This window comes from Sceloporus occidentalis, unplaced genomic scaffold, assembly GCF_023333645.1.
Source record: "Sceloporus occidentalis isolate IW3139 unplaced genomic scaffold, rSceOcc1.0.p SCAF_347, whole genome shotgun sequence".
Lineage (NCBI taxonomy): Eukaryota > Metazoa > Chordata > Lepidosauria > Squamata > Phrynosomatidae > Sceloporus > Sceloporus occidentalis.
The window spans coordinates 538710-562849 of record NW_028317327.1 but is presented as its reverse complement, the minus strand read 5'-3'; the positions used below and the strand labels follow the sequence as shown (position 1 = coordinate 562849).

The following is a 24140-nucleotide window of genomic DNA, read 5'->3' as shown; positions in this document are numbered from 1 at the left end:
GGGATCGGATTTCACTTTTCCCCGTTGTTGGAGAAGCTGCAGCTTCCTCGTTACCGGACGTCTGTAGAGTCACTCAGACACACAAGACGTCCACTCGGGGGGGGGATAGACGGCGATCGGCGAAACTCCACAACGGACCTCTATCACGGCAGCCTGTGTGACCTAAACGTATAGAAATCTGCTGCCCTGTCCTTCCTTAAGATGTAAGAAAAGAAAGGGTTAAAAGTAATGCAGATTAGTCTTCAAATTGCTGCATATATATATATATATATACATAGATCAAACTGCCCCCCATTAGATCAAACTGCCCCAGCCTGAATGGATCCGGCTGCCCCTAGTAGATCACACAACTACTCCTAATGGACCACATTATACACACCCAATACACCAGACTGCCCCCCAATAGATCAAACTGCCCCCCAATACACCAGACTGCCCCCCAATAGATCAAACTGCCCCCAATACACCAGACTGCCCCCCAATAGATCAAACTGTCCCCAATACACCAGACTGCCCCCCAATAGATCAAACTGTCCCCCAATACAGCAGACTGCCCCCCAATACACCAGACTGCCCCCAAATGCATCAGTCTCCCTGCTAATCTCTATACACGTGACGCCCCCCCAGTAATTAGACTGCTCGGCAGTGAATGTGACCTTCTCCACGCATGGACCGAGACCGCTCTGCGGTGAGACGGCGAGCCCGCGTCCCGTGGCCTTTCTGAGGCAGCAGTTCGCCCCATGCTGTGGTTTCTTGTGGCGTTCCCGGGAAGGGTTAATGGACGCGCCCCGCGGGATTGGTGCGGGGAAACGTGGATCCGTTGGCATCGCTCCCGAGAAGCTAAATATTGACCATTTCCGAGTGAGATAGGATTTGTGGGTAATAAACTCTTCCAGAAACACAACAGCTTTTCCCCGGGGACGCCGAGCATCGAATTCCCACATTGATACCCCTCCCATCCCCCGCCGCTCTCCCCCCCCAACAGCCTTATTTTATGTATTTTTGGTGTTTTCACCCTCATCGCTCGCTCGCTCGCCCACCGGTCAGAACCGAACCCCCCCCCGCGCGGCCCACCAGCCTATGGGTCCCAATGTAAATCAGATGGTGTGTTTTCAGACCCAGTGGGTGATTGACAGGGGGGTATTAAATAAACACACGGGTAATTTTCTGTACTTACACCGTCTCGTCGTTCAGGAACTCCAGTTCGCCATAAGCGTCTTCGAAGTCCACTCCTCCTCCTCTGGCGGTCCCCTCTATTGTCCTGTACGGAATGACCACAGTTCCTCGGGCCCCCGAGTTCCTCACCACTCGCACCTCCAGGACGCCCACGCTTTCACTAATGTGGACCAGCTTCTCCTCGAATGTGAATATCCCGGCATGGTCGTCGTCCAGGATGGTGACGGTAGCGATGAGCGGAGACACCAGGCGGGCCTTGGGGCGACCGTCTCCGTCGGGCTCGAACATCCCTTCGGCATCTCCCACCCTCAGGTTCATCAGTCGCACAAAGAAGTGCTCGTCTTCCTCAAAGATGTCGTCGTCGATGATCCCGATCTTCAGCTCCTTCTGCGTCTCCCCCGGTTTGAAAATGAGGGTCCCCTCGCTGTACTCGTAGTCGGAGCCGGCGTTGGCCGAGCCGTCTTCGGTTTTGTAGTCCACGTAAAAGGTGCTCCCGCCGTCTCCTCCTTGACACGCGACGTTCAGCGTCACGAAGCCGCAGTTCTCCAGACACTGGTAGTTGCAGGGCTGGAAAAAGATCTTGCTGGTGTTCTCCTCCTCGGAGTCGGCCGTCACTTCTTGCAGGTTGGCCGGCTTTTTGCTGTGTTCGGCCGCGTGCTTCTTCAGTACGTTCCCGGCTCCGATCATCATGCGCGTTGCCTGGATCCGGTAGAATGCTCTACTCTTTTGCTGGTGCAGCAGAGCGTAGTAATTGGCCATGTCTACGAGCTGGTCGAGCTCCCGCTCTGGATACTTCTGCTTGAGCTCCTTTAGGATCCGGATGACCTCCTTGCGACTCTCGTCCAGCTCCTTGGCTTCAGCGGCCGCCGCAGCGCTGTCCTGCACCACGACGTCCTTGGTTTCTCCCGGCACGCCGGCGGCTGCCCCCAGCTTACCGTCCATCTCTATACTCTTGGGGAACTCGCCCTCCGTCTCGATGATGATGCCTCTTCGCTTGTCCGCTCGGTACCTCTTGTAGACGTACTTGTAGAAAAGAAGACGCTTGTCCGCGATCCAAGCGAAGAGGACGCAGGCTGGAAAAAAGAGGAGGGTGACCAGCGCTTCCCAGACCTGAACGCGATTCGGGGAGATAACGGCGAGAATCAGGTAAAGCCAGATGTAGGCAAAGATGCTCCACGTAGCTGTGACGAAAAACACGCGTGGATGCTTGATCTTTCTCGATTCGCCGGTCGGTATGACGTACACACATATTCCGATGATCACAAACATATTGAACGCTGCCGAACCCACGATGGTTCCTGGCCCGAGATCCCCGGCTTGGAAATTGTGGCCGCAAACCTCGATGACCGAGAGGAGGATCTCCGGAGCAGAAGAGCCGAGGGCCATCAAGGTGAGGTTGGAGACCGTCTCATTCCATATGCGCACGGTGGCAACACTGGTTTCCCCGTTGGGTTTGGTGAGCGTGATCTCTTTCTCCTGCGACGTGATGACCTCGATCGATGCCATGAAGCGGTCGGCAATGATGGACACTCCCAGAAAGAGGTAGAGCATTGCCACGAAGTACACCACGGCCCGGGCCGCCTTGTCTCCTGACGATGGGTTGTGCGGAAGCCAGACTGGGAGCAAGATCCCCGGCTCGCACTTGGTCTTCTGAGGAGTTCCGCACGTCACGTTTTCCATCTCCTCCGAGGACACAGAAGCCACCACAGCCACAAGGACAGCGATTTTTACGAGACACGCCATGCTGGCTGCGGGTGATCCGGTGCGGGTGACGCGGAGTTAAGGATACCTGCGGTGAAAAGAGAAGACAGGCGGTGAGCTGCAGGCAAACGGTCTCGTCGGATCAATAACTCCAACGTTCCTCTCCCCCAAGTGACTAGTTGGACCTTTGATTAATGGATTAGGACCGAGTCTTTCAGTTTAACTATTTGAAGGCCATGGGGATGAGCGATGCCCTCCGGTGGTGAACGCCGCGCCGTCCTTAAAATGGACGGAATGTCCCTAAATCCCGGCTCTTGTTGTTTGTTTTTGACTCATTGTTTGTATCGGCCGTTTGCTCCCCTTCGCAGGGTAACGCAGCGTCTGACGTGGCCCCCCGGGACAGACTTAACGTCTGCCCTATTTATACTCCTCGAGCCCCTGGGAGCGCTCTGAAGCAGCCTCTCCACTCTCTATAGCAGCGAGACATGCGCAGGAATGTGGCGCCAGGTGCAGCCCCAGCACGTTACATGCCGTTAAACTGCGGCCACCCATGGGAGTCCATCACCCAGCGCAGGTGGACCCCGGCGGGAGGATGACGTTGCCGAGGGAAACGGGCCTTCAAAGAAGCTCATTGCAGGTTCAGAAGGGTCACAATGTTACAGATGCCCCCAACTCCCCTTAAATATCTGGTGCTGGAGAACCTGCAAGAGCCCAAGACCCATAGCCGTTCACATGGCTGGCTGAGCATGCTGGGATTAATAGGGTGCCACTTTGCCCATCAGTCCTTGGTCTCGGGGGCAGCATCAGATTTGGGGGAAATGCTGGGACTTCAGTCCCCACTCGGAGCTGCCGATCCACGGCAGTGTCACGGCGCTAACGGGTTATCCGAGGTTATCCGGCTCATTCCGGCTGAGGATTGTGGGAAAGCTCGGGACGCGCATGAAGCTCTCCGAAAGAAGTGAAAAAGGATTAAAACGTGTAAATCAGACGGGGGGGGGGGCTCTGCTGCCGTCGCTATCGATGTATCTACTTCAGAAGGAAGGCGAGAAGAAACTGATGCAATAATAATAGGGGCCCCAGACAGTAAAATGGCCCCCGGGGCCACGAAACACAGGGCGGGGGGAAAGTAGAGCAGAGATAAGACTTTAAGGACCTCTGCGCATGTTCTCCGCGGGAAGGAGAGAGACACGAAGATGAAAGACCCGTCTCGATACATCAAAGGAATCACCCAGGGGCCGAGCGGAGGTGCAGAGCCGCGTATCACTTGCTAATCTGGGGTAGGGCGTGGGAAACTGGCAGTGGGTGCATGGAACCACCTCCCAGCGGAGGGCACCGAGCACAGAGAGGTTAATCTTAAACCCAGCAGCTTTCCTGAAGCCGACGCAGATTGGCATGTTTACGGAATCTGTATTTGCCTCACGCCTCCTCCCCGATTAAGCCCTGGTTGTGTAGCAGTGATGGGGTATTTGGGTCTATCCACTAGGGGCCGATGTGCAAATGGCTACGTGGCTCAGTATACCACCCCTGCTGGGAGGTCAGGCCATGTGTCCCCTGCATTCTCTTCTCTCCTTCCCCGGACTTTGAGGCGATGGATATTATTGAAACCTTCGTTATTGCCCCGTCGAGGGGACCCCGCCACCTCTTTACCCCCCACCCTGGAGCCGCGTGGTAACTGCAGGAGTTTGCAGGCTTGTTGCGCAGTTCGGGGTTATTTTTGGAGATGCGGTTGCCTTGGTGACCGTTTCGCGTGAATCTTACAACGCGGCAAATCAGACAGAGCCAAACCGAGCCAGAACGGCACCTAGAACCGGCGGCCGCCATCTGCTCCGTGGTCTCCAACACCAGGAATTCTAATTAGTGCCCCCTGTGGGATGCCCCGGGGCAAATCCTGGGCCAATGGCGGCTCACTGATCACCAGACCGGTAACCGCGTTAAGAATGATCAAAAAAAGTGTATTAAATTCATAAAAAATGCCAAATATCAGATAATTGCACCAAATATCTCTGCCCCTCAGTGTCTCCGCCTCTCTCTGCGGTTGTGTACCGAGCCCGTCCTCTTAGTGTTACACGTTTAGTGGATCGAGCCCGATCTGATTTATCTATACATTATACAGGGGGCCGGTCACTGATTTATCTATACATTATACAGGGGGCCGGTTACTGATTTATCTATACATTATACAGGGGGCCGGTCACTGATTTATCTAAACATTATACAGGGGCCGGTCACTGATTTATCTATACATTATACAGGGGGCCGGTCACTGATTTATCTAAACATTATACAGGGGCCGGTCACTGATTTATCTATACATTATACAGGGGGCCGGTCACTGATTTATCTATACATTATACAGGGGGCCGGTCACTGATTTATCTATACATTATACAGGGGCCGGTCACTGATTTATCTATACATTATACAGGGGCCGGTCACTGATTTATCTATACATTATACAGGGGGCCGGTCACTGATTTAACTATACATTATACAGGGGGCCGGTCACTGATTTATCTATACATTATACAGGGGGCCAGTCACTGATTTATCTATACATTATACAGGGGGCCGGCTCACTGATTTATCTATACATTATACAGGGGGCCGGTCACTGATTTAACTATACATTACACAGGGGCCGGCCGCTGATTTATCTATACATTATACAGGGGGCCGGCTCGCTGATTCATCTATACATTATACAGGGGGCCGGTCACTGATTTATCTATACATTACACAGGGGCCGGTCACTGATTTATCTATACATTATACAGGGGCCGGTCACTGATTTATCTATACATTATACAGGGGGCCGGTCACTGATTTATCTATACATTATACAGGGGGCCGGTCACTGATTTAACTATACATTACACAGGGGCCGGTCACTGATTTATCTATACATTATACAGGGGCCGGCTCACTGATTTATCTATACATTATACAGGGGGCCGGTCACTGATTTAACTATACATTACACAGGGGCCGGCCGCTGATTTATCTATACATTATACAGGGGGCCGGCTCGCTGATTCATCTATACATTATACAGGGGGCCGGTCACTGATTTATCTATACATTACACAGGGGCCGGTCACTGATTTATCTATACATTATACAGGGGCCGGTCACTGATTTATCTATACATTATACAGGGGGCCGGTCACTGATTTATCTATACATTATACAGGGGGCCGGTCACTGATTTATCTATACATTATACAGGGGGCCGGTCACTGATTTAACTATACATTACACAGGGGCCGGTCACTGATTTATCTATACATTATACAGGGGCCGGCTCGCTGATTTATCTATACATTATACAGGGGGCCATTCACTGATTTATCTATACATTATACAGGGGCCGGTCAATGATTTATCTATACATTATACAGGGGCCGGTCACTGATTTATCTATACATTATACAGGGGGCCCACTGCCTCATTACCCAGATTTGGGGGGTTATAATCTGCCACTGCGTGTATTTCACGTTTATAACCCTCTGCAGTAAATACCTTCTCTGCAGAGCTAACAGGCCTTGTATCAACTGGTTAAAGGATAAAAGAACCAATTAACCCCTTACTGGGGACAGAAAATCTGGGGGGGATCATTCTGTCCAAAGAACTTTACAGCAGCTTCGTCCACTAGTGGCCTGGATCGCGGAAATTAAATAAGGAGAGAGAGATTATCTGCGTTAATTAAGGAGGCAGACCGTGATGCTCGTGCCTGGGGCAGGAATTCACCCCAGAGGTGGCTACTAATACCCCGGCCACGGGAAGGAAAGGAGCAGAAATGGTTCTTAAGGAATAATCTCCAGAGATAAATCTAGTTTGTGAGACATTAGCTGAGAACGTGATGATGGTGGGGAGAGGGAAAGGAGATTGGAGGGAGAGAGATGGAGGAAGAGAGGGGGGGAATGATTGGATTGGAGAGAGATGGAGAATAGACAGGAGGGAGAGAAATGGAGAGGGGACTAGAGGGAGAGAGATGGAGAATAGACAGGAAGGAGAGAGAGACGGAGAGGGGACTGGAGGGAGAGAGGTGACAGCATGAGCCCCCAGGGAAATACACAGAGTGGTAAATAGGAGAGAGGACAGGCCAGTGATGAGAGTGAATGCAGAGTGATGAGAGTGAATGCAGGGGTAGAGTGATGAGAGTCAATGCAGAGTGATGAGAATGAATGCAGGGGTCGAGTGATGAGAGTGAATGCAGAGTGATGAGAGTGAATGCAGGGGTCGAGTGATGAGAGTGAATGCAGAGTGATGAGAGTGAATGCAGAGTGATGAGAGTGAATGCAGGGGTCGAGTGATGAGAGTGAATGCAGAGTGATGAGAGTGAATGCAGGGGTCGAGTGATGAGAGTGAATGGAGAGTGAATGCAGGGGTCGAGTGATGAGAGTGAATGCAGAGTGATGAGAGTGAATGCAGGGGTTGAGTGATGAGAGTCAATGCAGAGTGATGAGAGTGAATGCAGGGGTCGAGTGATATGAGTGAATGCAGAGTGATGAGAGTGAATGCAGGGGTTGAGTGATGAGAGTCAATGCAGAGTGATGAGAGTCAATGCAGGGGTCGAGTGATGAGAGTCAATGCAGAGTGATGAGAGTGAATGCAGGGGTCGAGTTATGAGAGTCAATGCAGAGTGATGAGAGTGTGTTCAGAGGCATAGCAACGAGAATGGCAGAGTGATGAGAGTTACAGAGAATGATACAAGGCGAGAGGCAGACAGGAGGCGATGTTAAGAATAAGATGCAGGGATGGAGTCCCCTGTTTTGCACGGAGCGACACGTTGCACTGATGGGACGGGTGCACTTGTGTAATTTGTGTTTCCGTGTATCACACCAGGAGAATGTCATGTGTGTCAGTGGGACACAGTCGCCGTGCATTGAGCAATTATGTAATTAGGAGACAATGTGTTGTTTGCGCGTGAATGAGGCAGCCCAGGAGAGGTGGTAATTATAACAATTTAGACAGAGGGCGGAGGATTCAAAGTGAATAAAAGGGACAGATGCGAAGCAGTGAATGAGAAGCAGAGACTGCGCCTATTGTAATGAGCGTGAATGAATAAATGGAGAGAGATACGCTGGGCACTGGCCGTGGAGAGGGGGACTCCGGGCACCGGCCGTGGAGAGGGGGGACTCCGGGCACCGACCGAGGAGAAAGAGGGGACACTGGCTAATGATCAGGGAGGGTAGACTGGGTACCAGCTGCGGTGAGAGAGGGGGATATGGCGGGACAGCCAGGGGTAGGGGGTAAAAGGGATGGTGAGTGAAGAGACTGATGGACAGACAGACAGATGTGTGAGCGGGGAGGGTGGGGACCGTGTGACAGACGCCTCTCACCTGCTCTGTCTTCTCTCTCCCAGGGATCCGGCTGCCCCCAGCATCACACCATCCACTGCATGTCTGTCTGTCTGTCTGTCACGCCGCTCAGTCAGGGGGTCCCTCAGCTGTCTTGTGCTGGGGGGTCTCTGGGAGAATCAGCGACTCGGCTCCCACCCCCGGCTCTCTCTCCTCCACAGCTGTTGCACCTCCAGCTTTTCTCCACCTCCCTCCCTCTCTCCCACTCTCCCTCTCCAGCGCCTGTCTGGATCCGCATACAGCCTCCCCCTCCTGTCCCCTCCCTACTCCCCACCACCCAGAGCCCACCTCCTCCCGCAGCTCCAGCCCCTCCACTGATGCTCCTGAGCGGAGAATTCAGCACCCGTACACCCCAGTGAGGGCGGGGAAAGCAATGGGAGGGGATATAGAGTAATAGGAGGGGTTATACGGAGTAATAGGAGGGGTTATACAGAGTAATAGGAGGGGTTATACGGAGTAATAGGAGGGGATATAAGGAGTAATAGGAGGGGTTATACGGAGTAATCGGACAGGATATATAGAGTAATAGGAGGGGTTATATGAAGTAATAGGAGGGGTTATATGAAGTAATAGGAGGGGGTATACGGAGTAATAGGAGGGGTTATACAGAGTAATAGGAGGGGATATACGAGTAATAGGAGGGGTTATATGAAGTAATAGGAGGGGATATACGGAGTAATAGGAGGGGTTATGCATATACATTTATGATAATGCAGCATAGAGACATGAAATACCTGTCTCCGGGGGGTGGGGGGGTACCGCGTGTTCCGTGTCCTCTGCCGGCTCTCACTGGCCCCCGTGGCTCCTGCCATACATTATGTACAATAACAAAGAGGGGCAGTGAGTGCAGAAACCCGAGCCCCTGTAATCATATACGGTACAAACTCTCACCTTTCACTGAATATCTGCTCCATAGCAACATTCTGCAGCTGTGACTGACCCACACGCGTGTAAACTACCGTTACATGTACCCCTGCTACAAACTCATTTCCTTCATAAGGCCCTACCACCTCATCTCGAAAGCAGCTCCACGCACCCATGACTTTTTTAGTGTATCACTTTGGTGCAGATTATTAGGGTCAGTGTCCGTTGCTCCCACCCAACAGAAATACCCCCCTGAGGTTGTGGCTAATCAACTCCACCCCTAAAAGACCACTCCTGGTTTTCCATAGTCCCCTCCCCCGCGGAGACTACAGGACGGGTCCTGCTGTCTGGTCAGCGCCGCACCTGTGCAGCGGTCTTATTGTTAAAGTCGGCCCCCCCTGGATGCCAGAAAGTCCTCCCCACTTCGTCCGTCTCACACTGCGAGAGGCGCCGAATCCCTCAGAAATCATGCGAGACGAGAACTGTTGTAAATGTAGAAAACATTTATTAACGTTTCCGCCGATTCTAGACAGAGGGGCCACAGACACGGCGCGTGACGGGGGCCACAGACACGGCGCGTGACGGGGGCCACAGACACGGCGCGTGACGGGGCCCCTGTAAGGTGTGTTCTGCTCTGTAGTTTTATGTAAAGGTCCGTTTCTCTCGACGGTTCCGCTCGGTCTGGGAACGCGTCAGGTTCGGTGTCTTCACTTCTGGGCTTCAAGGGCCACACCAGGGGCCAGCTCTGCACCCACTTCATCCACTGTCTGCAAACGTCTTGATGTCTCAACCTTGTGTCTGAGGCGCTGGAGAAGGCACTTAGCGGTCTGTGCGAGACTGTGCTGTACAGAGAGAGAGCGTCAGACTGTTCTGTATATATAGAGAGACCTCCAGCTGTACAGAGAGAGAGCGTCAGACTGTTCTGTATATATAGAGAGACCTCCAGCTGTACAGAGAGAGAGCGTCAGACTGTTCTGTGTATATATTATATATATATATATATATATATATATATATATAGAGAGAGAGAGAGAGACCCTCAGCTGTACAGAGAGAGAGCGTCTCGGAGGAGGTAAGACAGATGCCCCGGGGCGAGAGCGTTACCTGCAGCACGTGGAGTCCTTTCAGGCAGACAACCGCCAGCTCGCAGAGACCGTCACACGTCAGGTCTACATGCGCCATGCAGAGCGGAGGGCTGGGGAAACCCCTCTGCCACACCAGCTGGAATTGCCCCTCTGCCCTGGCCCCCGCTGTGTATTTGTAGCACAGCAGCTCCTGGGGGGTAGATAAACGTTACTGGGGTATTTAGTTCAGGGAGTGATTTCAGGGGAATTTGGGTCCGAAGCACGGCGTACGGGGCAATTACAGCTACCTCAGGAGAGGGTCTGGGGCAGAATCAACGCACCATCCGCATCCCCCGTATCCAACGCACCCCGCCGCTCACCTGGCCGTACGTCGCAAGTAGGATCTCCAGCTCTCCATCGAAATCCACGTCAGCCGCCACAGCGCAGAGAACACTGTCATACCGGTCACTGTCCGGGAGAAGAAGCTGATCCTCCAGACCACGGCGCAAGACGTTCCTGAGAAAACATTATAATGTATAGATAAATCAGTGACCGGCCCCTGTATAATGTATAGATAAATCAGTGACCGGCCCCTGTATAATGTATAGATAAATCAGTGACCCGGCCCCCTGTATAATGTATAGATAAATCAGTGACCCGGCCCCCTGTATAATGTATAGATAAATCAGTGACCGGCCCCCTGTATAATGTATAGATAAATCAGTGACCCGGCCCCCTGTATAATGTATAGATAAATCAGTGACCGGCCCCCTGTATAATGTATAGATAAATCAGTGACCCGGCCCCCTGTATAATGTATAGATAAATCAGTGAGCCGGCCCCCTGTATAATGTATAGATAAATCAGTGACCGGCCCCCTGTATAATGTATAGATTAATCAGTGAGCCGGCCCCTGTATAATGTATAGATAAATCAGCGAGCCGGCTCCTGTATAATGTATAGATAAATCAGTGACTGTCCCCCTGTATAATGTATAGATAAATCAGTGACCGGCCCCTGTATAATGTATAGATAAATCAGTGACCCGGCCCCTGTATAATAGATATTTCCCTCACCTGTACACTACAGACGGCTCCGTGGTGCTGCTGATCAGGACGCTGAACTCGCCCGGAAAGTTCTGCCCATCAGGAAAAACTACAAAGGAGACAAAAGAAGCAAAAGTAACGGAGCAGAAACTTTTAAAAACTGGATCCTCGTGGGCGGGGCCTCACCTGCCTCCCGACGCCCCTCGGCTTCCCCTCCGCCGCAGGCTCTCGGCATCTCGAAAATGAGAACTTTAGAGAGGGGTCCGTCCTGCTGTAGAGACCAGGTCTGCAGAACCTCTGCGGAAAGAGAGGGCGAGAAGAGAATTCCAGCCTCACAGCCGTCACGGACTTGGCTGGCTGAGCATTATGGGAATTGTGGTCCTTTTCCCAGTTCAGTTAACTCTTTACGTGTATTTTTCTAAATCACTGGGAAAACAAACTATTTTCTTCCTCGATTATGAAGCTGAGCCTCAGATTATTAAAACCCGGGGGCTCCACACGTAGCCCCCGCGTGGCAGCCATCTTGCTTTTGCAGTAGACCCCCGGAGAGGTTATATTCTACGACCCTGGGCTTATTCTGGGCAGTTCTGCAGCGATGACTCCCATCAATCCTCTACTTACAGGACATGATTTCCGTGGCCCGAGGGATGTGGGGGGTCCCGGTCCGGACGAGTAGGGCAGATTCCCTGATACCCCCCCCCCCCGGCTCACCTCTCCGGCCCTGATCCACGTGCGACGCGCAGACATATCCGTTCTGACACCCGTAGGCCGTGATCCGGCGCCGGCTGCCCGGGATGTTATAGACACTCAGCCACGTGACGCTGCAACACACGGAGGACACGCTTACTGAGCGGACTTACTGCCGGTACACGGGGGGCCACTTTGGGGTCCTCTTGCCCAGGGTAAAAGACGGCCCCACCGTAAAGCAGACAGTGCCGGGGGTGATCCGTGGCAGCTGCACACACATGCATGTAGCGCCAGGAGCTTTAACATACGTGAGTCCTCGCCCGGCCCACGAAGAAGGAATCAATGCAGGGGCTGAAAGTAATCGAGGCGGAATAAAAGTTCTGATTATCTCTCATATGCTGCCACGTACAGGACGGACACCAAGCTACCGCCAGTGACCACGGACAGTGCAATTAATGTGAAGGGCCACGAGGGGCCACAGCTTTGTGCATCTCTTTTATATATCAGAGAGCTGGGGTTACGGGGGGCAGTAAATGGAGGGCGCCCGCTGGACGGTGTCCAGGTGGGGTCAGAATGTTTGGGGGCGGATTACCCACCGCGACTCCTGTAACTCTCTACAGATGAATCCGACTACTGACCTCCGCCAATACACGAGCACAATCAGCCTGGGGTAAATAGCCTGGTGGCCTCCGGGGTCTGGGGCTGATCAAATGTCACAGTGGCATGTTGGGCTGTGGGGGGTCTCTCATGAAGGAACGGTGTCACTAACTGGCATTACTGGGAGGGAATATAAACCGGGACGGACTGTTACCTGGACAGGGGGGGCATTTAAAAGCTGGGCAGACTCATCGGGGTAACTGAGAGGGGTAACTGTGTCTTACTTGCTGGGCAGGTCTCTGAGCTCCGGGAACAGGTTCTCCACCGGCTGCTCCTCAAACTGGTGAAGCCCCTCGTTCTGCGGGAAGAGCCGTCAATCAGATTATTACACACAGACACGCCCCCTCTCTATATTATACACAAACACACCCCTCTCTGTATCACACACAGACACGCCCCCTCTCTGTATTATACACAAACACACCCCTCTCTGTATCACACACAGACACGCCCCCTCTCTGTATTATACACAAACACACCCCTCTCTGTATCACACACAGACACGCCCCCTCTCTGTATTATACGCATTGCACAGACATGCCCCTCTCTGTATCACACAGACATGCCCCCTCTCTGTATTATACAGACACACCCCCTCTGTATTATACAGACACGCCCCCTCTGTATTATACAGACACACCCCCTCCCTGTATCACACACACAGACACGCCCCCTCTCTGTCACCTCTTTGTATAGGTGAATACACTGATCGTTGCCACCCAGTAAAAACACGGTTTCCTGCTGGTCTCCGTCCTGAACCCTGCGGGGTTAACAAAGGCAGGAAGTGGATTCAGATCCAGAGCTGGAGAAGCCGCGGCCAAAGACTGCATTCATTAAATAACACTAATACCCCCAAAACGCCCCTAGGAACCTTCATCCCGAGCAGCGTTTATGGGTACTTGATGCTGGGTAGCTGTTCCCTTTATCCACTACCACTTATGCACTAGGAACTCACTCTGCGTGGCACAGCTGGAACGGGGTGAATTTCAGCTCCAAGTTCAGGCAGCTCTCTGCGGGGAGGAAAAAGGCAAAAGTGAATCCTGGCTGCAATCTGCAGAGGAACGGGGATGGTGGCGGGGCAGCAGATTCTTACGTGCAATGGAGTCCAGATTATACTCGGATCCCGGCTCGTAGTCACAATAAATGTTTAGGAACGGACTCGTCTTATCGCCCGAATCCTGAAGGGGGCAGAAAACATAAAGAAACTAAACCGCTCCCACTGCGGGGCGACAGACAGAAGGAAGCTATGGGACACAGAGCCTGCCCCTCCCACTGCGGGGTGACAGCGTCAGAGGGGCGTGAGGGCCGTTTCCATGGCGTTAGTCGGTACCTTAATGAACGTTATGCCGACCACCAGGCCGCGCTTCGGTGCCGATTTGCTGAAGGAGTCGATGGAAACGATCTCTGCGTCAACTGCAAGGAAAACGGGCGAGTTTAATCTACTGCGGCAGAACACAGAGCCCGAGGGGACGCTACAGCCCCGGGGGGGGGGGCCACAGGAGCTACAGCCCGGGGGGGGGCACTACATACTCTGTGGGGACAGCGGGGGCTACATCTGTATAACCTGTAAGCTCTGTTACGGAGAAGGAGGGCAGCCATAGCTGTTGACCCCAGAGTGTTCATCTTTACGACCTGCCCCCTCAGTGATATATTTTCCCTGTTGGTCCCTCTATGCGTGTTCGCTCCTCCCCCGAGTTACCCCGCCCCTGCGGAGTGGCACCGCCCACTGCTGCCGGGAATGATACATGCCGGGTATATAAGTAAACTGCAGTTCTCGGGCTCCCGCCCGCAGCCGGTCCCGCAGGTCCTGGTACTTGAAGTTGATGACTTTGCCCTTCAGGGTGGCCACCAGGAGCTCGGGGGCCCCGGGGCAGGGCAGCACAGATAGGCCGTACACATTGCTCTGAGACAGAAAGCGGCTGAACGTGTCCTCGGTGAGCGGGCAGCAGGAGGCGGGCATTACGGGCGGACAAGCCTGAAGGGTCCTCCGGCGAGTGCGCCAGGGAGCAAAATGGCCGCTGAACCGAATTTACCAGTAGCCAACATGGCCGCCAGGGAATCTGCCGTGACGCTGCGCACAGAATCGCGGCGCGCGTAAACATGTGACAGTGTCCGCCTTCGCTGATTCGTCATTCATATCTGGGATAACTATAATTAATAACAACATCCGCTGCAGGTCAATAGGCAGGAAACACGGGCGCAGGGTACAGAGACCCCGCGGGGCTAACCGGCGAGATCGCAGCGTAACTAAAGTAGCCGAATCAGCCGCCGGTAATCGTTTCGCTGCTTCTTATCCCACCTTAACCCCCAAACCCTTTCGGTACCGGACCGCGCGTCCAACCCATGTCACGTGGCCACTTTGGTTTAGGGTGTGGCTAAAGGCGTGCCTATTTGTGTAACCGGGTGTGGCAGTTAGAATAATGGGTTTTATATGCTTGTGCAGCAACGCGCAATAAATACACGCTGGGGGTAAATAAGCAGACAGGGGCTTCTCACACCATTGGCTTTTATTTAACACGGAAATAGCAACGATTTAAAAATGGCGCACAAGACAACATAATGTATAACAAAGCGGGAAGCAACCTACAGAGCTGGGGCCACGGGGACCGCCGGCAACGCCACGGCCCCTCCGGATAATAAGTCTTGGGTCAGGGGGGATGAGCACCAGGCAATGGTGCAGCCAATCAGGCAGCGATTTAGCCCAGGGGTCCCCACTGTACCTTACAGGAGAGCGAACCCCACCAAGCCCCGTAAATTTGTTGGTTTTTTTTCCATTTTTGGCGCCAGCCGGAGCCCCGGGGATCAAATCTATTCTCTGCCGTTCCCCTCCCCCCGACTCGCCCCCAATCGCAGAACAAAATGACCGAAATTAATGAATTCCAAAATTAAAAAAGAAAAAAAAAATGTTAATGTTTTAACGCATTATGGGATTAAAGACCCCCCTATTTGTCCCCGCAGCCCACCTCCCTCTGAGCCCAGTTTTAAATAAGTCGTCCCCCCCCCATATGTCTTTGGGAATGTCTACAGGAAAGCACATGCACAGGATGAAACGGTTATTACCCCCCCCCCCCAAGAAATCATTTTTAACCCGTGCTCTGCCCGAACAGCAGGCAGATAAAGGGTTAATCTAAACCTCAGTAAAGTCACAATTCCTACCCCCCCCCCCCCCATTGCCTCTGTACACATTCCAGGGCAGTATACAGGGTGAGTGATGCTGTGACCCCCCCCCCCATTCCAGACATCGATCTTTAAAAAGGAAAGGAAAGGGGGGTGACTGCCGCCCCCCACTCTTAACGCAAATCTTCTTCTTCTCCCTGGATGGTCTTCTTGATGCGGAGCAGCATGGTGGTCAGCCACTGGTCCAGGCGGGAGATGGAATCGTATTCCTTCACCTGCGGGAGACAGAGGGGTTCAGCGGGTACAGACAACGCGGCGGCCCCCCCAAACCAGGAGCCGGCGAGCGTCACCACGAGGACATGCAGATCCCAACCTACCGCGTCCGTGTAGCCGTCCATGTTCTGCTCCTCGTGAGCGTCCAGCAGCTTCTAACAGGAGCAAAAAAAAAAAAAAAAGACGGTCACAGAGAAAAACGGTTCCGCTGAGGGTCCGGAACGTTCCGCGGGGGTCCCGGACTGATGTTAACGGGGGAGCCGCCGCCGAGCTGGGGCAGGTAAAACCCGACCTCGGGTGCGTTACCCACAGACCCCGGATCTATATATCCCCCGATAATCTAGAACCGGCTAGCAACGCGTCCGACGTTCCGCCGGGATAAGGAACGCGAGGTCGAGACCCGTCAGACGACCCGTTACCTTCACCAGTTTGCACTCCCTGGAGTCGGAGAAAGCCGGGAACATCTCCTCGTACTTCTGCACGGCCAGCTGCGGGGAGAGGACACGCGGCTCGTTCACACGCTTCTCACAACATAGAAGAAGCACAAAAAGGTCCCACCAGGTCCTGCCCTACCTTGGCGTTCAGCATATCGATGCAGAAATGGCAGAGGGCGGCTTTGAAGAAGTATTCCTTGGCGCTGTACTTCAGCAGCGGGCTGTCCATGGCGTTCGTACCCACCTCAAGACGGGAAGAGAGGGGATACAGTCAACAAGAGGTTAATATGGAAGTGAAAGGACCTCAGATACCTGGGAATCCGCGCAGAAAAGCCAGAGGGGCCGGTGGGACGGGGCGAGGGGGCCGGCCCCGACATGCTGCCCGAGCACCCACCTGCTCGTAGATTTCCACGGCTTTCTGGTACTGCTCCAGCTGGGCCGCGTAGGTGGCCACCTTCAGCAGACACTTGTTGGCAGAACTGCGGGAAACGGAGAAACCGACGTCAGCGCGAGACACGGGGGCCGGGCGGACAGCATTTATACTTCTCCGGAAAAGCTTCATTTTACATTTTTATGCGAATTTCCGGCGTTCTGTTGAATAAACCGAAGCGTTTTGCGTCCGTGAAGCCGCGATTACCTGTTGGATTCTTCTCCTTTGTAATAATCCGCAGCCTGCTCGTAATGCGCGATAGCCTGCGAGAGAGAGAGGGGGGAGGAATAAACTCACAGACAGCGATGGCCGCTGCCCCCCCCACCAGCCCGGCGGGGTCTTCACGCAGCTCTACCCACCCAGAAGTAACATTCACGCGCTGCAACACTCCCCTCCGGACACGCATGGGGCTGAGAGTTATAGGAGTCAGTGCTGCTTTTGCCACAATCTCTCGCCCACAACTTCCCTAAAGAAACCTGGAGTTGGAGAGAGACTCGGCGGCGAGAAGAACCCCCGGGGGGGGGGGCAGATAGCCGGCCTTCCGCGGAGCCCCCGGACACGAGACGCCATTTACCTTTTCAACGTCCACCAGCTCCGACTCGAAGATCTCCGCGATGGTGATGTGGTGTTTGGCTGCGATGGTGAAGCGGCCCTGCGGGGGGTAAAGAGACGCAGCTGAAGGACAGACGGACCCCGGACTGACCGGTCACCTACAGAGCGCGGGGGGAGCTGCCACGTTACCGGGGTAATCGGGGGGCCGCGCAGGCTGCACAGCCGGGACTCACCATGTCCGTGTAGATCTCAATAGCCCGGAGCAGACAGTTAATGGCCTCTAGAAAAATCACAAGAAATAATGATAGAGACGGACTGCGTGACCCGGCCCCTCCGGCCTGCACCGGATCCCCCGCCAACATCCCACTTACCCTGGGGGTCAGATTTCTTGAAGGCGTTCCCTGCGTCCACGAAGTTGGTGGCCGCGTCGTGTTTGCTTTGAACCTGGAGGTGCAGTTGGGCCGCTTGGCAGAAGGCATTGCCAGCCGCTGGGGGCAAAAAGAGAAAGTTACCCCACCGTGAAGCTCCAAATAAATACCATGGGGCCCAAAAACAGACCCCGATTATTAACAGCTAACCCGGCGCATTGTACAGCGCTGTGGAGTATGACGGCGATATATAAATAATAATAACACACATTTTACAGCGCTGCGGAGTATGACGGCGATATATAAATAATAATAACACATTGTACAGCGCTGCAGAGTATGACGGCGATATAAATAATAATAACACATTGTACAGCGCTGCGGAGTATGACGGCGATATATAAATAATAATAACACACATTGTACAGCGCTGCGGAGTATGACGGCGATATATAAATAATAACACATTGTACAGCGCTGCGGAGTATGACGGCGATATATAAATAATAACACACATTGTACAGCGCTGAGTAGCCGTGTTATCGCACACGTATGTTATACGCCGCCTGCCCACTTACCGCTCCAGTTCTTCACCATCTTGAACATGTTGGCGGCGCGGCCGTACAGCTCGCACGCTTCCTCTATCTTGGACGAGCTTCTGAAAGAGAAGACGACGTGAGACAGAAACCCGGAACCTTCTGGCAGATCGGCCCCCAGCGGCCCCCGTCGACTCTGTAAATCTTAATCAGTCGTTGGTCTCGTCTTAGATTCAGGAGCCGTATGTCTATCCCATGCATGTTTAATCCTCTCACTGTATTACACTCTACCACCTCTGCTGGGAGGCTGTTCCACTTCTCTACCACCCTCTTATCGCTCACTGTGGATCGGAATACATCACGAGGGGTCTGTCAATCCACACTCCGCGGAGTTAAGCGCTGCTTCCCTGGGGTACCTTGACCCCCTTTTGCCCCCCAGATTATTCTTTACTCACCCGAAAAGCCCCGAGAAGAAAGACTGAGACGATTTGACTTTCTTTTCGGCCTCAGCGAGCAGCTGCAGCGCCTCCTTCTCCTTCCCGGAGTTATCCATTTTACAATCCGGGGCACAACCTGCAAGGATGAGTGTGAGCGGAGACTCGGAGTGCAGGCCGGGGGGGGGGCAGTTTATTAAGCTAGATGAGTGAGGGAGGCTGTGGGAGTCGATAATGGGAGAGGTGACCGGGGGTCGGAGGTAGGCCGGTGAGACTCGCAGCTGGGAGACCGGAAGGGGGTTATTGCAGCTGGGAGGCTGCGGGTTTAATTAGGGTGGCCGAGGGGGTCACTATGGGATGAAGGCCGGGTCGGGGTTTGACAGAGTGGCCGGAGAACTAGTGGACCGGGGTCAGGACTGGCCGGGGATTCGCGCACTTTAAAGGAGCCCTCGGCCTGGGTACAAACCTGGATTAGAGGCCGGGGATCCGGGGCCTGGCACTGGAAGCAGCCCCCTCTTGGGGTCGGGGATTGGGAGCTCCGAGTGACAGATCACAATCCCTGATCTGGATTCTGGATGAGCCGCTGGCAAGTGACACTGCGCGACTTCCGCCCACACTGCGCATCACATGATCTGCCACTGCGTCACTTCCGCCTTCACCGTGACAGCTGACAACAAAAGTCACGTGACTGGTTTAAATTCCCTGACGTCGAGCCAGAGCAAGCGATCTGCGCCAACAGGTACGCGAGGGGTAATACGGGGTCATCTCATGCACGGGGGGGCGGTTATATGGGGTCACCCGCCCCCTGCACCGGGGGTAATGCACTTGGTACTCAGGGTGGTATTATGAGGTACTATGGTGGTGATCACTGGTTACCCGGTGAGTAATAGAGCCCCCCCCCCCTGCACCAGGTACCCGAGGGGTAATAGCGGCGCGCCTTGCACTGGGGCCCGGGTGGTGATATAGGGAGGGAGGGGCGGTCAGTGTCACAGATGTTCCTTATTCTTTATCTTTTTCTACTTTTCTTCTGGGGAAAAACTAACTTTTTGCCCCGTTTCCCGCAGTGTTTACAGCGTAAGACACGCCGCCTTCTCCTGGGCGCTGAAATATTCCCTCTGTCTTTCAGAAAAATACCCTTGGTATCACCATGGCAACCAGTCTGGGTCCCGTGGCGCGCCGGAAGAGAGATAAGGCCTCGCAGCCGGACGGTGGCTCTTCCTCGTTATCCGCCGACCAGCAGAAGTCCAGGGTGTGGAGTTATTACACCCGGCTGGGGGGCACCTGCGTGGAGTGCAACGTCTGCCGGAAGCAGCTCTCCCTCCATCACAACACCAGCGGCATGAGGGAGCACCTGGAGCGGTGGCACGGCACCCACGGCTCCAGCTTCCCGCACCCCGCCGAGGACAAAGAACTGGATTTTCCCAGCCAGGACGGCGCCCCAAAGAGGCCGAGGCAGACACTGCCGGTAAAGGACATGTGCCGGTCGGCCGCCGACACCAGGACGGGCGTCATAGCCGAGCTGGTGCTGGACATGGTTTGCCACGATCTTCATCCCCTCTCTGTGGTGGAGGATAAAGGCTTCGGCCTCCTCTTTGGCTACCTGGAGCCCAACTTCACCCTTCCGTCCCCCGCGCAGCTTTCTGGCCTCCTCTGGCACCGCTACGCTCTGGCCAAACAGCGGCTCAAGCTGCGTCTGCAGGACGCCGGCGCCGTCGCCCTCTGCGTGGAGACCTGGACGGCCAACGCGAACCAGCCCTGCCAGGCCGTCACAGCCAACGTCCTCGACGGCGAGTGGGCGCTGGCAAAGTACCTGCTGGAGAACCAACGCCTTCACCCGAGGAACACGGCGGACGACCCGGCGGACAGAGTCTATTCGCTGGCTGTGGAGTCCGGTCTGCCTGCGGATGCCGTGTCCTGCGTGGTTCACGAGCGGCCCGCTTCCGTGAAGTCTTACGGTCCGGCCCTGAAGGAGAGCCGCGGCTGGGCCAGCGTCTGTTGCACGGCTCACGCGTTGCACTTGTGTGTCCGGGAGGGCCTGGAGGTTCCGCCGGTGCGCGAGGCGTTGGTCGCGGCCAGAGGGTTCATCGGCTTCTTCCAGCAGGACGCGAAAGCCGCCTGCTGTCTGAACGCCAAACTGGAGTCCATGAGCAAGGCCCGGCCCGGCCTGGACGCCGAGTCCTGCTGGATCAGCACGCTGGAGATGTGTCAGAACCTGCTGGACATTAAGTGGGCCATGCTGTCCGTCGTGGAGGAGCTGGCCGTCGAGAACCTGGCCGACCAGCACTGGAAGCTGCTGCAGGACGTGGTGCCGGTGCTGAAAACCATCTGGATCGCCACGGTTTTCCTACAGGAAGAGGAGAACGCCTCGGTGTCGTCCGTCATGCCCTGCGTCCACGGCATACTGACCGCCTGCCAGCGCTTCTCCGAGGTCTGCGGCAGCGCCGTGAAGCTGGCGGTTAATCAGATTCGGGCCGAGCTGTGCCGCCATTGGGACGTGACGCACGAGGATCAGCTCCTGGCCAGTCCTTCGGTGATGGCCTCGTTCCTGGACCCTCGCTATAAAGAGTTGAGGTTCCTGAAGGTCGGGTCCAGGGAGGAAGTTCACAGCCGGGTGATGACCCTCCTGGCGAGCGACACTCAGCCCGAGCTCCCCGCCGAGCCGCTGTTAAGCTGCAGGATTGAAGAGGAAGCTTGCCAGCTGTCTGCGCAGAGCGCCATGTATGACCTTCTGCTCGGCAGAGACCCCGCGGAGAACACGCCAGAGGCCCGCCGGCAGCTGGAGGACTACATCGTAGAACCCGTCTGCAAGCGCAGCACGGACCCGCTGCTCTGGTGGAAGAATAACCAGCACCGCTTCCCCGCGTTGGCGAAGCTGGCCCGCCGGTACCTGGTCATCCCGGCCACGGCCGCCGGACCCCGACGCGCTTTCAGTGCCAGACTGGGCCCGATGGTCCAACGGAGAGCTGCGCTCGATCCCAGGCACGTGGACGCCATCTTGTTTTTACACCACAACGCGGACTTACTGGACCCGACGCAAATCACGTGACTGGAACTGATTATCTGTCGTCTGGAGGGGTTTCCGGGGTCCGGCCCCAGAGAGTCCCCTCACAACACGTCTTCGTGGGGTTTATTTTTTTTTTTGCACTATATGGTTTCAAGGTGGCGGTTACCGGCGGTTACCGGTCACTGTTTCTGTTGTCCGGTGTAGCCGGAGATGCACAGGAATCTGGGGTCGCACGGTAGATGCACGTCGCACGTTTCTCGCACGCTTCACCACATTCACCCCCTCCCTGCAGGACCAAGCACCAAAGCTTAGGATTGGGGGGGGGCGCTCCGGCCGCAGGCAGCCCCCCCCCCCCGCCCCCCCGCCCCCCCATCCCCTCTGTGCAGCCGCCATACTTTCCTCCTTTACTGGAGCCGACAAGAGCACTGACTTCTTCACGTGTGGCACCTTTTACACGCTAACAGGGCCCCGGTACACGCCAGCCCAGGGCGCTGAATATCTAAATCCTGTACAGTAAACTTATTTTTGTAAAATACAGTATTTTGTGTAATTTTATATAAAAAAAAAAAATCGTGAATCAATAAAGCGTTTACGCGGACCGGATGGAGAACGATACTTTCTCCCCAGTACGAGCTGCAGCTGGGGCCGACCCGGAGTGTAGGAGTAATATGGTGATCTCGGCCGTGGCTTAAGGCTCTGCGAGTACTACCCCCTAGCAACCTCTGGGAGAGGCAATGGACCCAAAATCCCAACAAATATGATAGAAAGCTGGTGATGTAACAACGCTCCGAAATACCATATATACATATATACACACCGCCCCCCCCCCCCCGTCCAACGATAAACCCATCAGTGACTGACCCGCAGAGCGTGCAATCTAACCGCCTGCACAAAGGCCGAATCACATTTCATCTCTAAGCTTCACCGAGTATTATGTCCCTGAACAGTCCCTCCTGCCGCAGGGCTGCTGGTTACTCTGAGTACTAATAACCCGCTGGGTGGTAAGTTGTGTCCCTCAGCACCGCCGCTCCGCTCCCACCGCCTGTCCTAATCTACCTTTCTATTGGGAGAATGACACCACCAGCCCTGTATAATGTATAGATAAATCAGTGACCTTCCCCCCCCTGTATAATGCATAGATAAATCAGTGACCGGCCCCTGTATAATGTATAGATAAATCAGTGCCGCCCCCTGTATAATGTATAGATAAAATCAGTGACCGGCCCCCTGTATAATGTATAGATAAATCAGTGACCGCCCCCCCCCCTGTATAATGTATAGATAAATCAGTGACCGCCCCCACCCCCCCTGTATAATGTATAGATAAATCAGTGAGCCGGCCCCTGTATAATGTATAGATAAATCAGTGACCGGCCCCCTGTATAATGTATAGATAAATCAGTGAGCCGGCCCCTGTATAATGTATAGATAAATCAGTGACCGCCCCCTGTATAATGTATAGATAAATCAGTGAGCCGGCCCCTGTATAATGTATAGATAAATCAGTGACCAGCCCCCTGTATAATGTATAGATAAATCAGTGAGCCGGCCCCTGTATAATGTATAGATAAATCAGAGACCGGCCCCCCCTGTATAATGTATAGATAAATCAGTGAGCCGGCCCCTGTAAAATGTATAGATAAATCAGTGACCGGCCCCCCTGTATAATGTATAGATAAATCAGTGAGCCGGCCCCTGTATAATGTATAGATAAATCAGTGACCGGCCCCCTGTATAATTCATATTATTAACCAATTACATTCTTCATAGAATAGGTTTATATGAACGACGTATTCCGAGGTGGAGAAAGGATCCAGGTCTACGGATTTTGTGGCCCCTGGAGTTATTACAGAATGCCCGTGGGCCCCCAGGGTATCTCCATTAACTCACTCCCCAGTGTGGCCCCTGTGTGTTTCTATTAACCCCTGCATATCTTCTAGCCTCCTCAGCTCTTGGTTGGCTCCTCGCTGCGGTTAGCTTGATGGGGTAACGGAGCGCAGGGCCAGCGCCATCTTGGTTGTGGCAGACAGGGTCTCCCATCACAATGCGGCAAATGAACAGAGACCGGATAAGGGGTCAGTCTGGGGGGGGGCAATAAAGGGGCAGATAGACGCCCGCTGCACCTCTTAACACTCAGAGGGGTTAACGTCTCGGGGTGAAGGGGCAGATTCTCGGGGGTCACACAGTTATCCTCTAATTTAATGATATCTGAGCGTCCCCATTGGTGCTTTTCTCCCTGCTATATCACAGCTGGGAATCCCTGCTTGAATACAGGTGACTTAATTCAGAATATCTCCTGACAGGTCACGGTTCCATAACAGACCATCTTGTTCATTAGAGCCATTTGAAGGGTTAATAATTGGTGGTGTCAGAATTCCGAGGTCCTACTGGGGGGTTTTTGGGGTCTCAGGCGCTGGGGCAGTTCTACTGTAATTAC

General features: G+C 54.1%; 3 protein-coding genes and 1 pseudogene across 6 annotated transcripts; 1 reads left to right on the top strand and 3 right to left on the bottom strand.

Annotated features, from left to right (window-relative positions):
• Positions 1-1173: 1173 nt before the first annotated feature.
• LOC149274119 (sodium/calcium exchanger 2 pseudogene) lies at positions 1174-2817 on the bottom strand (annotated as a pseudogene).
• Positions 2818-9808: 6991 nt separating this feature from the next.
• On the bottom strand, positions 9809-14515 carry LOC149274118 (KICSTOR complex protein kaptin-like). The gene is made up of 12 exons (XM_089505846.1): positions 14305-14515; positions 13886-13968; positions 13649-13733; positions 13511-13565; positions 13240-13315; positions 12780-12853; positions 11923-12032; positions 11410-11508; positions 11242-11320; positions 10546-10681; positions 10206-10376; positions 9809-9943 (listed from the first exon to the last, which is right to left on the bottom strand). The coding sequence occupies exons 1-12, from the start codon at positions 14513-14515 to the stop codon at positions 9809-9811; spliced, it is 1314 nt and encodes a 437-aa protein (XP_089361972.1).
• A 1330-nt stretch (positions 14516-15845) lies between these two features.
• LOC149274117 (alpha-soluble NSF attachment protein) lies at positions 15846-18818 on the bottom strand. 4 transcript variants are annotated; one of them, XM_089505812.1, is made up of 12 exons: positions 18721-18818; positions 18688-18690; positions 18308-18387; positions 17733-17849; positions 17595-17641; positions 17384-17461; positions 17017-17072; positions 16774-16858; positions 16519-16623; positions 16365-16433; positions 16050-16100; positions 15846-15947 (listed from the first exon to the last, which is right to left on the bottom strand). In XM_089505812.1, exons 1-12 carry the CDS (start codon positions 18816-18818, stop codon positions 15846-15848), a joined length of 891 nt encoding a protein of 296 aa, XP_089361938.1. The 4 variants fall into 4 exon arrangements, with proteins under 4 accessions (XP_089361938.1, XP_089361936.1, XP_089361937.1 ...); XM_089505810.1 differs by lacking the exon at positions 18688-18690 and having other exon boundaries at positions 18296-18387; XM_089505811.1 differs by lacking the exon at positions 18688-18690.
• Positions 18819-19846: 1028 nt separating this feature from the next.
• On the top strand, positions 19847-21745 carry LOC149274116 (E3 SUMO-protein ligase ZBED1-like). The gene has a single exon (XM_089505845.1). The coding sequence runs from the start codon at positions 19847-19849 to the stop codon at positions 21743-21745; it is 1899 nt and encodes a 632-aa protein (XP_089361971.1).
• Positions 21746-24140: the final 2395 nt, after the last annotated feature.